Raw genomic sequence first — 12,069 nt, forward strand, 5'->3', positions numbered from 1 at the left:
CTAAGATCCGAGCTCCTGACTGGGGAACACATGACATGTCTTGTACTGACAAGTTAATTACAATATTAATCGCATTTTCCCATCCCTTGACGAGTCCAATTTATTTGGACTGACCTTGATCTGAGAGAACTTGAGTTTTGGTATCGGAGTGGGAGTGACGCAGAGGTGAGATGGCAGTTTCTGTCCAGGTATCGGGGTTTCTTGACAGCTAAGAAAGCTTCAAATTTTTGCTATTAGGCGATTAATATTGCCGTATTTTAGGTATGTCCACTGATTATAATTAAAACTTCGTGAGGAGCGGTATAATTTTAATCAGGAGGTCGGACAGCTTGGTTAAGTTAAGACAAATTCGAGGAGTTAGCAAAGATTATCAAATGAAAACATCTACCCTGTAAAATAAACGTGAGCAATTTGATCAAAACACGTCTTTTCAAAAATATATGACGACTATCAAACAGGATTATACATAGAAATAGATAAGTAAAATATTTGCATTTGATCTATTCGATGAGTTTTTCGTCGTTAAGGTAATACAAATGGGTCCCAATAAACTATGCTGAATTTGAAAATTTCCCTGCTTTCTGTTTCTCAGATAACTGTAGTGTCGTTATTGTCTAAAGATATGACATCAATTGTATTTATACTTTATAAAGTAACATCACTGATTTGACCTTTTTGCGTCACGCAGTATGCACGTAAGGAGTATACATCTCCACTGTAGCCAGCTCCGGTAGCCAGCTCCACTGTAGCTGGGGTAGGACTCCGGCAGCCGGCTATTTGAATGTCAGGTATACAACTTAAGAGGCATTAGTTTACTCTCTAGAGATATTTTATTACCTTAGACTAGATTTTGTCAAACTGTTTAGAAGCTGAGTTTGACAGGAAGCTATTTAGGATAAGGTGCTTCACAGTCACTATTAATAACAAATTGAACCCGCTGCACCCTGCAACAAGGAATACTTTCAATCGTGCAACAATTTCAACAGAATCTGATCAATCTTTCAAAATGTTCAGGAGAGTTCTTCCCAATTTCAACGAAATCTGATTAATCTTTCAAAATGTTCAGGAGAGTTCCTCCCAATTTCAACAGAATCTGATAGATCTTTCAACATGTTTAGTTCCTCCCAATTTCAACAGAATCTGATAGATCTTTCAACATGTTTAGTTCCTCCCAATTTCTTAGAAACTAGAGATTGTCGAGCAGATAATTTTTGTCGTAAAACTTTCCAGCTTGGGATTAATACTATAATAGAATTTTATTAGCACTCCCACAATCTGTTAGTCTATTTCAACATATTTTTAAAAGATTTTACCACAGACACCTTCGCCACCAGTCGTAGCAAACTGTTAATTTAAAAAATATAATTACCCGTTGATCAAAATCTGCAGAATTCCCATTTTGCGCCGCGCCCTTGGCCACGTGGTCTGTATCTTTTAGAACAATTGGTTCTCCCAGTTAATTACACTTTATATATAATGCTTTCTAACGAGAACGTAACCCTCTAAACTTAAAAGCTTTTTCTTGCAATCACAATCAAAACTTGGACCAATGGGAAGTCAGCTACTCCGTCACTTGGTTTTTATCCAACCAATGGGAGTGCTCGGACGAGGTCACGGGATAAAATATCCATTAACTATTTTGTCAATCAGATATTTATCAATGGATACATTATGATGATAAAATAACTGCCTTCTGTTCTATTATAGAACAAGATTTTAATGCACGATGTCAATTTACAGAAACCCTCAATTCGATAAAAGCTTTTAGATTGGTGAGATAAAAAATAAAACGTTATCGGAATATATCTGGCGGTGTGGGTTGTGTGAGTGAGCTGATGTTTCAAGTTAAACCTTTCTAACTAAGAAAGATTTTTATGTGCCCAGTTTATTTTCACGTTTCTGGTGAAATTAAAATTTGTATGAAACCTTGATGTCCTCATGGTAACTGTACTCATGGTAACTGTACTCATGGTTATGTCCTCATGGTAACCGTACTCATGGTAACTGTACTCATGATAACTGTACTCATGGTAACTGTACTCATTGTAACTGTAGTCATGGTAACTGTAGTCATGGTAACTGTACTCATGGTAACTGTACTCATGGTAACTGTACTCATGGTAACTGTACTCATGGTAACTGTACTCATTGTAACTGTAGTCATGGTAACTGTAGTCATGGTAACTGTACTCATGGTAACTGTACTCATGGTAACTGTACTCATGGTAACTGTACTCATGGTAACTGTACTCATGGTAACTGTACTCATTGTAACTGTAGTCATGGTAACTGTACTCATGGTAACTGTACTCATGGTAACTGTACTCATGGTAACTGTACTCATGGTAACTGTACTCATGGTAACTGTAGTCATGGTAACTGTACTCATTGTAACTGTACTCATGGTAACTGTACTCATGGTAACTGTACTCATGGTAACTGTACTCATTGTAACTGAACTCATGGTAACTGTAGTCATGGCAACTGTACTCATGGTAACTGTACTCATGGTAACTATACTCATGGTAACTGTACTCATGGTAACTGTACTCATGGTAACTGTAGTCATGGTAACTGTACTCATTGTAACTGAACTCATGGTAACTGTACTCATGGTAACTGTACTCATGGTAACTGTACTCATGGTAACTGTACTCATGGTAACTGTACTCATGGTAACTGTAATATTTTCTGATAAAAACCTGTTCTCAAAATAAAAAGTAACACCCTCCCATACCTCAATACCATTTATTTGGTTCTGAAACAGACATTTTCCTCATTACTCATTCCTTGTCAGAAACAAGATAACGAAACGCTTCCATGGCGGGAATGCCTGCTTGGTACCTTGCCACAACGCTTCAATTGCAGCTGATTACTTACTTATGTTACTTAAATGTGATTACAAACTGTGAAGTATTAAAACTCACATATCTTTGATGCCAGGATACCAATTGAATAAATTGTCAAGAACGTAATTTGATAACTCCTTAGGCCAAGTTTCTAGTTGATGCGGGAACCACATTCCTTAGTGCTATATTGCTAAGGTTGGTGGTGTGACGTGGAAGCAGTGGTGTTCTAAAGGACTCGAGATGGCTCCAAAATCTCACCAGTAATATGGGATGGAATTCGAAGTTTTAACATTTATATTTTTGACTCCATATATATTTGTCAATGATCTAGTTTCCAGTTTAATTACATAATCAATTTAGCCACTGAACGTTCCGACTGCTGACCAATTTTTGGTCGCTCATGGTGATACGATAACTATTATTAAGTATTGGTTAATTAAATTGATTAAATTCGTGGATTGATTAAAATTCGTGGATTGATTAAAACATCAAAAATCGTTTCTTGGAACCACCTCAACTTATCATTCCGGATGAAACACAATATTTTTCACGTTTCCTGGTATGATTATATCTAGCAGGGTAAACATAATAATATCTAGGCTATGAAGTAGGAGATGACGGCTGACCAAAGTGGAATGTTCCGAGGATAGTGTAAGCAGTATCAGAACATCGGGTGTAAAATGATGCCTCAGATTAGCACATTTAAAGTTCACAAAATACGCACTTCACATCGTGACACCCCGAAATGTGAAAAACCATTCTCTTGATGATAACATACTGGAACGCGCGTAAATAAAATTTATATGCAGCATGACAATAAATCACCCAGTAAAACTAAAGACGCGCGCGCTCTCCCACGCGCTACGCTTAGCTCGATCGCATGCGATGCGGACGTGACTTGACCCTTATACCTGTTATTATAGCTTGTACGTTGAGAAGGTCAGTTGTAAGAGCAAGAAGGCAAAGCACAGTTTACATTTACTTTGCCTCTACCAAACTATGTATCTAAATAAGAAATCTTAAAATTTGGTCCTTTACATGACACATGTGTCTCTCAACTCGAAGTTGGCGCTGAGAGTGAGAATAGTAGTTCATGGAGAGAACAATTCCCGGATCACGGCTATAATAAATAAAGCAGAGGTTGTTTCGTTAGTGGTAAGATTACGAACGTACGTCATGCTTCAAAGCTTGCCTTCCCAGTGCAATTTGTCACTTCAAGTACTAAAATACTGCTTCTAATCTAAAATGAAGACAGAATGAATTAAGAGCTCCGATCCTTATAATTTACCATTCAGACCAGGTAATACTCATATAATACATGATCATAGCAAAAATACGGAACATTATTAGTATTGGCGTAGACTCCAGTTCACAAGTTGGGCGCTTATAGTCTAAAGTCTTAGAGTCCTAATAATAAGGCCACCATGAGTCGGTTTGGAATTAGTAAACTAAGTGTTTGTCAGATATTGATAAATATAACTTACTTTTGAACTAATTAAGCTTATAGTTGCAGAATGAGGATAAGATTCAAAGGAGCTGTTTCTATAGTTTGTCTAGTACAGATTTGTGGGCTAACTCGGGCAGTTTTAATAGTAGTCAGTTTAATTTGTGTGGCTTAATGCTTATCATTTGACAACCCTTTAAAATGAACAAATTTAAACAATTTTATAATGGAAACTCAACTGTAAAATATTACCATCAGTAAATAAATGGAGTCAATGATTCAATTTAAAGTCAAAACATACGATAGGAAATCCGGCCGGAATTTTTCAAACACTCCTACATAAAGAATAGCTAGTTGATTTACAAATCAATGTTAAATTTAACCCATCAACAAATAGCTTGCTTGAATAAGTTATAAATTGAAAAGTTAAATATTCAAATAAATAATCAAATTTAATAAGTTATCTTTTGAAATCTGAATATTAAAATAGAATAAATAATAAATGGCCACTTAGACCTCACCCAAGATCACAAGATAAATTTCAATAGAAACCTAAATATTCAAATATAAGTCAGTTAAATTGTTGGCAATAATAATATTAGACACTCTAGAAATTTAAGCAGTTTTGAATTTCGAAAAGCACGGAAAATTTAGGATACAAGTTCAAAATTCACATAAAATACACATTTTAAAGTCAAAGTCTTACAAGCCATTTTGGAACTAAAAAATATTTTATTCCTTATTTAAACAGCACAAACCCTATAAATAATAAATAATAAATATAAGTATGTAATACTACAAACGATATCATAAAATTACCAATATCACCGACAAAGTCTCTCTTCTGAATAAAGTTTCTTCCTCTTAGTTATTGTAGAGCTGGTGGTTGAACCAGCACGTTTCACCGAACTGACACACTCCTGTCTGACTTAGGTTCCTGTAGGTGGTTATATTTTAATAAAAATAACTCAACTGTCAACCTGAGGATTATCAGCGAAAGCTACATATACGAGAAGTTTCCAAAATAACAGATCCTATCGATTTATTGGTGCCAAAAAATCACTAATGCAGTACAACAACTAAAGTTTTCATATAATAAAAGTTGTCATATAATAAAAACTACTGTTGTTATAGAAATGACGGTTGTTATAGAAACTACGGTTGACATAGTGACGTACCTGCAAGGGATCTTCTTGCGGATCTGTCTCTTTTCGTCCAGGAACAAGTGCTCGTTCCGGTCAATGTTCTCTCGACGTGCCATCTGCAAGACAAGGATATTTAATTAATTGGTGATAAATTAGACACTCGAAGACAAACCAAAACATGAAACATGCTGGATATATAATATAGCTAAGCAGCTTCTTTATAGGGTTCAACTTCAATCATTATGGAGTTACGGTTAAGAGTTACGGAGTTCGGAAAACTATTTGTATTTTGTAGGGTTCAACTTCAATCATTACGGAGTTACAGTTAAAGTTCGGAAAACTATTTGTATTTTGTAGGGTTCAACTTCAATCATTACGGAGTTACATTTAGGAGTTACGGAGTTCGGAAAACTAGGATATTTTGACCTAACCTTGTAAACTGTTTCGTTTCCAAAAGGCTCAGATTTGTTAGATTTGTCCAATATCAGTATATCGGTAGCGGGTTTCAAGTCACACTCACAGGTATTCAAAGTCAAATAACCAAATAGTGCACGTGCTAGTTACTCACCCCCAAATAGTGCACGTGCTAGTTACTCACCCCCAAATAGTGCACGTGCTAGTTACTCACCCCCAAATAGTGCACGTGCTAGTTACTCACCCCCAAATAGTGCACGTGCTAGTTACTCACCCCCAAATAGTGCACGTGCTAGTTACTCACCCCCATGTAGTGAGATAGAGAAGCCGGGTCCAGGGAGAATGTGGGGTTGTTTTGATCACAGAATAGCAGTGGTCTCTCTCCGCTGTCGTCCTGAAAGGAGAAATTTGTCAGCGAAACGATGGAATCGTCTGTGAAGTGCCCCGATTAATTATTAATATAATTTGGGATTATTACGTTCCATATCTAATTATTCGCTACAGAGACTACATCACATAATCTTTTACCTAACGCATTACGTAGAGTCTGGCTTAATTCTTTATAGTTGGGTCTAATTTTCATTCCCACAGCATAACTATGATCATGAAAACGAAGTACAATTAATGTTATGAAAAGGATTTCAGGGACCTTTACCTTAAAAGCAGAGAAACTTTTCCCGCCCTCTATGTACCCACTGTCGTTTGTAGAAATGCTGGAGTCACTTCCCGTTGGAGAACTTTGACTGTGGAGGTAGGCTGTTAATTTGGTGCTGAGCTTAATAAAACTTTAACCACGTGAAGTGAATCTTTGGGATTTGTAGAGACAATTCGGCAAAAAATGTTTCTAATTGAGCGGATGGTCTAGCAAGACTTCGACATCAAACTTAACAATGGACTGCGGCCTGTTTGTGAACGGACGCTACATTTCTCGTTCTACACTTACAAATTCAACTTCAAGGTTGATAGGTAAAAGATAAAAAACACAAATATTCACTTACCACTGCTCACAGTTGCACTTTGCAGAGTAAGCATTGGGATAGGAAGGTGGCTGGTTGGTAACAGGACTAGAGTCCTGGAACTGTTCGGCAGAGAGGGGGCTGGATTGAGTACTGGAATCCACCTGACCTGTCTTTACCGGGATCTGAGGGGTTTGTTCTTAGGAGTGATCTTTATCAGTTATTACTTAATTTCACGAAATAGGGAAAGGTAAAATGCACCAGTTAAACTAATAGTTAACTTACATTAATTACAAATTATCTGATTTTGGAATAAAGTATCATACGGCGACTATAATTATTTAAGATAATTTCAATATAAAAATACCTGTGCTGGAGAGTATTGTGGGCTGAATTTAGTCTTAGAGCCAGAGGTAGAGTTTGTCATCCTGCTTTGAGCAACATACGGATTCTGGTCCAGTTGTCCTGGAAGAGGGTTCTGTGGAAGAGGGTTCTGTGGAAGAGGATTCTGCTGAGGCGTCCTCTGACCGGTAACCGGTCCAGTAGGGAGAGTGTAGTAAGGGGTGGGTAAGTGGTAAGCCATGGTGCAAGGGAGCGTTGTCGGGAACGGGTTGAACTGATTTGTGTCAGTTTTGGTACCTGGTTAAAGCGGTTTATTGTTTTGTTAATCAGTTATGTTCTTTATCGCTGCTGAAATCATCGACGAAGAGAAGACATGATTTTATGCCAAATACCTTCATGCATGAATGGTGGCAGATGATGTGCTTTGAACTATTTGCATTTCTCTAACCTAATCAGGTCCATTTATCCACCTGACCTGCTTATGGAGAGGAGTGGTGACGACAATAAGTCCGTAAACTATCTCGACATCAACATCTCGATGAATAACTCCGGACACGTCGCCACCAAGCTTTACAACAAACTTGATGACTTCAACTTTCCTGTGGTCATGTACACCTTTCCTAACAGTAATATTTCCTCTTCTGTTGGTTATAATGTTTTTTACGGTCAGGTCCTTCGTTACTCTTCCATTATCTCTGACCTTGATTCTTTTCTGTGTTCTACCAACACCATTTATAGGACACTTCTTTCAAGATGTTATAATGACAGACTCCTGAAGAGTAAATTCAGAAAGCTTCTGAAAGACCGACCTAGTATTCTGTACAAATACAGTATGCTTGATGTCAGCGACATCCTTGACATCACATTTAACGTGAACAGGTGATCACTGACGAGTGATTGCTAGGGGGTCTTGGCACATTAAACCGGTACAGGTATTAAACCCCCGAAACCGGTGTGCCAAGTCATCTGCTGATGATGTTCACATAACATTATTTCCTCTCTCCTTTATTCCTTCCGTCTTTTCTTAAACTTACAGTTCAGTTACTTTATTTCACCAGGTCTACCTAAGGATCAATTATTCTTTGGTGGGGTTTCACTTCTGGTATTGGCTTCATTCCCGTTCCTTTTCCTTATTCTTTATACTTATTTTTTATATAGTTTAATGAGATTCTAGTATTCTATAATTCAGTGCTGCCGCTCACGTAAACCAAGGAAATAAACAAAACACATAAATGACTATTACCTGTGGGAGCTGGCATCTCAAAAGCAGGGTTAGTTCCCGGAGGGTAGACTGAAGCACTTGTAGTTTGTGGAACAGAGTTAGGGGTGGTAGTGTAGTTGGAAGCAAAAGTAAAGGTTGGAGTGGGTGTAAAGTTTGGCATTTGCTGGGTAGTATAGTTGGCTTGGGTGCTGCTGTAATTTGGTAGGGTTGGACTCGAGTAGGTTCTGAGAACAGATTTAGGATTGATAAGTTGCTCCTTGAATTAATATATCCGTTGATATATTAATTCAAGAGACAACTCAAAAAGACATTCCTAAAGCTAGGGCAAACACAACAATCGTTAAAAATATTGATCAATTTCAACTCCAAGGGCTAGGAGTTTGCCTCCCAAAGTTTCACACTTCAAGTCTGATATAGTGTATAAGAAAATGTTTGCTCTCACCGTTGCCTCTGTTGAGGGAAGGGGTTCTGTAGGAGATGTGGGGGTAGAGGAGGTAGAGGCGGGAACATCATCAGACTGGGATTTCTGTTGAAGGACAACAAGTTAAAATTATGTTACTGTAAGGGGCTAGAGTGATATTCCTATAATACAAATTAAAATGTGGCTCCCAAATCTCAATGTAGCAAGATATGAGTTGAGCGCCTTATACTTATACTTATAGCTCAAGTCGTACGGGTTCCATTCGGGTTTGATAACAATAATTACAATGCATACTTCTAATACTCACATGTAAGGCATTCGGAGAGGATCAAATCCCTGATTGGACGGAACTGGAGGTAGAAAAGGTAGGTGGGGTAGAAGACCGTAGTGCTGGTACATATTCTGAAATTGAGATTAGTTGACATAGTTACATATTGATATATGATTTTCTGTTAAGAAGATATCGTCAATTCTTGAGATGAGCAATTTGAATTATTTCTGTCGGATTTAAACAGATTTAAAATTACAAACCTTGTTGGAGTTCTTGCGGGGGTCGTCCTTAACGTAAACTAAAATAGATGGTCCTCCACTTTTAGGGAAAGCTGGCTTCTTACGCTGAAAGTTCTAAGATTTATCATCAAAAGCAAAATAGCGTTTTACACTTTTACAGTTATATGATCTTCAGATTATAAAATCTATAATTTGCTATTGAAGAGTAAGATGGGTAAGACTCAATTGGCACCACTGACCATCATAGTGCCAACGAAACACTCATTAGTTATATTTAGAAATCTACAAGGAGAATATAAATCTCCCGATGACTCACATTATAAATAAATTGTTTATTAAATTTATTTATTAAATTATTTAAATCATTATTATTATTTTATTATTACATAAATAAAAATTATGTTGTTGCAAACCTGGTCCTTGCGGCGGTTTTTGTAAGCGAATCTCTCGTCAGCTCCTAGAGGGTACTCCGAGGTACTGGGGTATCTACTGTGAACCATACCCGGGTCAGATCTCGGACTGAAATTATCAAATCGTTACGCAGTCTATAAAATTACAGTTCGGGAAGAAATTTAGGAGTTGAAGAGATGGAACTGATAGCAGTGGTTCATTGAACAGATTTTCAAGCACTTACACTTTTAGTTCGATTATCATTTTATATGTCGTGCTAGTTTTTATAAGTAAGAATGGCGAATAAATTAACCTCAAGTTTAACAAACTAGAAATACGAGAGTAGGAAACTATTGAAATAGATTATACGCTCCACAATAATGTTGCAGCATGACAGTCAAGAAAATGTTTTATTATCTGTAAGTGCAAACTATTAGCTTATTAGTGTTTTAATAGAGCCTTGATGTAAATTAAAAAGATAAGCACAACATCCTTGCGAAGATCAGGCGATATTTACCAAAATTTTATCATTCCCTTTACTTTGAAAATAATAACTTTCAAAATAAAAGATAACAGATTTCTCAGAATCTGTACCATTCACAGAACACGCCCTGAACGCTACACTGAGCACTTACATTGCTAGGATATTCCGAGTGCAGAACTTGATATTTGTTTTGGGATGGAAATAGAAATGAAAATGTAGAGTTTAGCAGTGGCGTAACGAAAGGCCCTGCTGACCCCGCTGTGCAGGGGGCGCCGTCTTAGGGGGGCGCCAAATCGTCGTTTGAATGTGGGACAATTTCGAAAACTTAACTAAAGTACTAGCAAAACTGCGCGTTTTGCTCTAGATACACACTTTTTTAGAGATTTTACCGGCGTATTCTTTAAAATCACCTAATTTGTTCAATTTTAGGGAGGGGCACCAAAAGGGGAGGGGGCGCCAACAGGGGGCGCTTTTTTCGGCAGGGGGCGCCAACAGGCAACGTTACGCCACTGGAGTTTAGACTGGTTTAGCAATGGACAATTTCCGTTTCCAGGGTACTGTGCTCTGTATCACATGATTTCTTTGAATGTATCATTTCATACTTAATTCTTCACTTTAACGCTTATTTGAATGCTGACTAAATCAATGTGAACTTTATTTATGGTAAAAAAGCCGGTAAAAACTGATAAATTTGTAGAGGACGTTTATAATAGTTGTAAGCATTTAAATTTTTTTTTTAATCTAGACACTTATTTTACTTCGGTGTATTCCAACAGCCACAATGTTACACAAGTGCAACCAGCCAATTACAGGAAGCTAATACTTAACTTAGTTCTATTAAAGATAGGAAATAATGTGAAAGTAACCTGTGGGGAGCAGCTTCAGGAGACATCACACAATTTCTAACTTGGGTTAACTTAGCACACTTGGTGGAGTTGAATTAATTATATTTTGAAACCAATTTGAACGGAATAAAAGTTAAATGAACTCTGCTCGTGCGGACCATCTTACTCAGGATCAAGCATAGTCACGTGACATTTTCCTGGCTCCTGGTTGGTTGCCTTGTGAGTACGTACTTAGTATCTCTCTCCTTTATCACGCCACTTGTCTCACACGCGCTTCTCTGATAGGCCGAGCCAAATCACGTGACAGCGACACACGACAATTTCGTTGGTTGCCATGGCGCTGGTGCGCGCTGATTGGTTCACAGCGACATGTGACTTGGATACTCTATTCTGGTTGGCCCATCTGTGGCAGGAACGGAGACGCCTGAGGGGCGTTGGTTTAGTGTTTAGGGCAAGGTTCCTCGCAATATAAAGGAAGATAATTATAAGATAAGGGTTGTTCCAAGTAGCTACTTGAGTACTTGAGTATATGCACGTGGGCGCTTTTCGCTGACCGAGTGATGTAGTTGGTATAACTGCGGATGGAAGATTCTGGAGCGCAAAATTATAGTTCTTAAAATGAGTCCATGGGAAAGCATATACCTTATCGGACATAATTGTCAGGGACAAGTTTTTCACGGACCAAATTTTTCACGGACATAATCATTCGCGCTCATTACCGCCCAAAAATGTCCAAAAAATTGTGCAAATTTTTGGTGATTTTTCAATAAGTGTTTTACTCTTTTTCTGAACTCTAGAATGTGACTGAGGAGTGATTATATTTGTCCTAGTATTATTAAGAAATCTTGGTCAATATCAAGATATCACTAATCTCGAACTAAAACATTGAAATTATTTTAATGTAAGCTTAGCACTATAATATAAATGTGACGATATAACTGTGTGAGATTTGAGAATATGGCACTAAATAGTGTGGCGAGGCTCAACTTTCATTTAGCTAAAAAGAGGAGAAATGTAATTGTAAGCTTACTTCATCAAAATCAAATC

The 12,069-nt window shown here is 37.5% G+C and overlaps 1 protein-coding gene across 1 annotated transcript; it reads right to left on the reverse strand.

Moving 5' to 3' along the window:
- Positions 1-4,519: 4,519 nt before the first annotated feature.
- Positions 4,520-11,161, reverse strand: LOC134822027 (DNA-directed RNA polymerase II subunit RPB1-like). Its single transcript, XM_063832861.1, has 12 exons — positions 11,044-11,161; positions 9,717-9,822; positions 9,325-9,408; positions 9,101-9,195; positions 8,815-8,898; positions 8,394-8,596; positions 7,176-7,447; positions 6,851-6,993; positions 6,508-6,595; positions 6,157-6,246; positions 5,472-5,554; positions 4,520-5,230 (listed from the first exon to the last, which is right to left on the reverse strand). Exons 1-12 carry the CDS (start codon positions 11,067-11,069, stop codon positions 5,158-5,160), a joined length of 1,347 nt encoding a protein of 448 aa, XP_063688931.1. The 5' UTR covers positions 11,070-11,161; the 3' UTR covers positions 4,520-5,157.
- Positions 11,162-12,069: the final 908 nt, after the last annotated feature.

The sequence above is a fragment of the Bolinopsis microptera genome, chromosome 10 (genome assembly GCF_026151205.1).
Source record: "Bolinopsis microptera isolate Bmic1 chromosome 10, MBARI_Bmic_1.0, whole genome shotgun sequence".
In the NCBI taxonomy this organism is placed as follows: Eukaryota; Metazoa; Ctenophora; class Tentaculata; order Lobata; family Bolinopsidae; genus Bolinopsis; species Bolinopsis microptera.

Bases quoted from the DNA above. Each gene is read 5' to 3' on its own strand.
- LOC134822027 (XM_063832861.1), bottom strand. From the start codon at position 11,069: ATGTCTCCTGAAGCTGCTCCCCACAG. The intron at 9,409-9,716 runs GTTTGCAACAAC...TAGAACTTTCAG, and splicing joins AAAACCGCCGCAAGGACCAG to CGTAAGAAGCCAGCTTTCCC. The intron at 6,247-6,507 runs GTAAAGGTCCCT...TTCTCCTTTCAG, and splicing joins AAAGTTTCTCTGCTTTTAAG to GACGACAGCGGAGAGAGACC.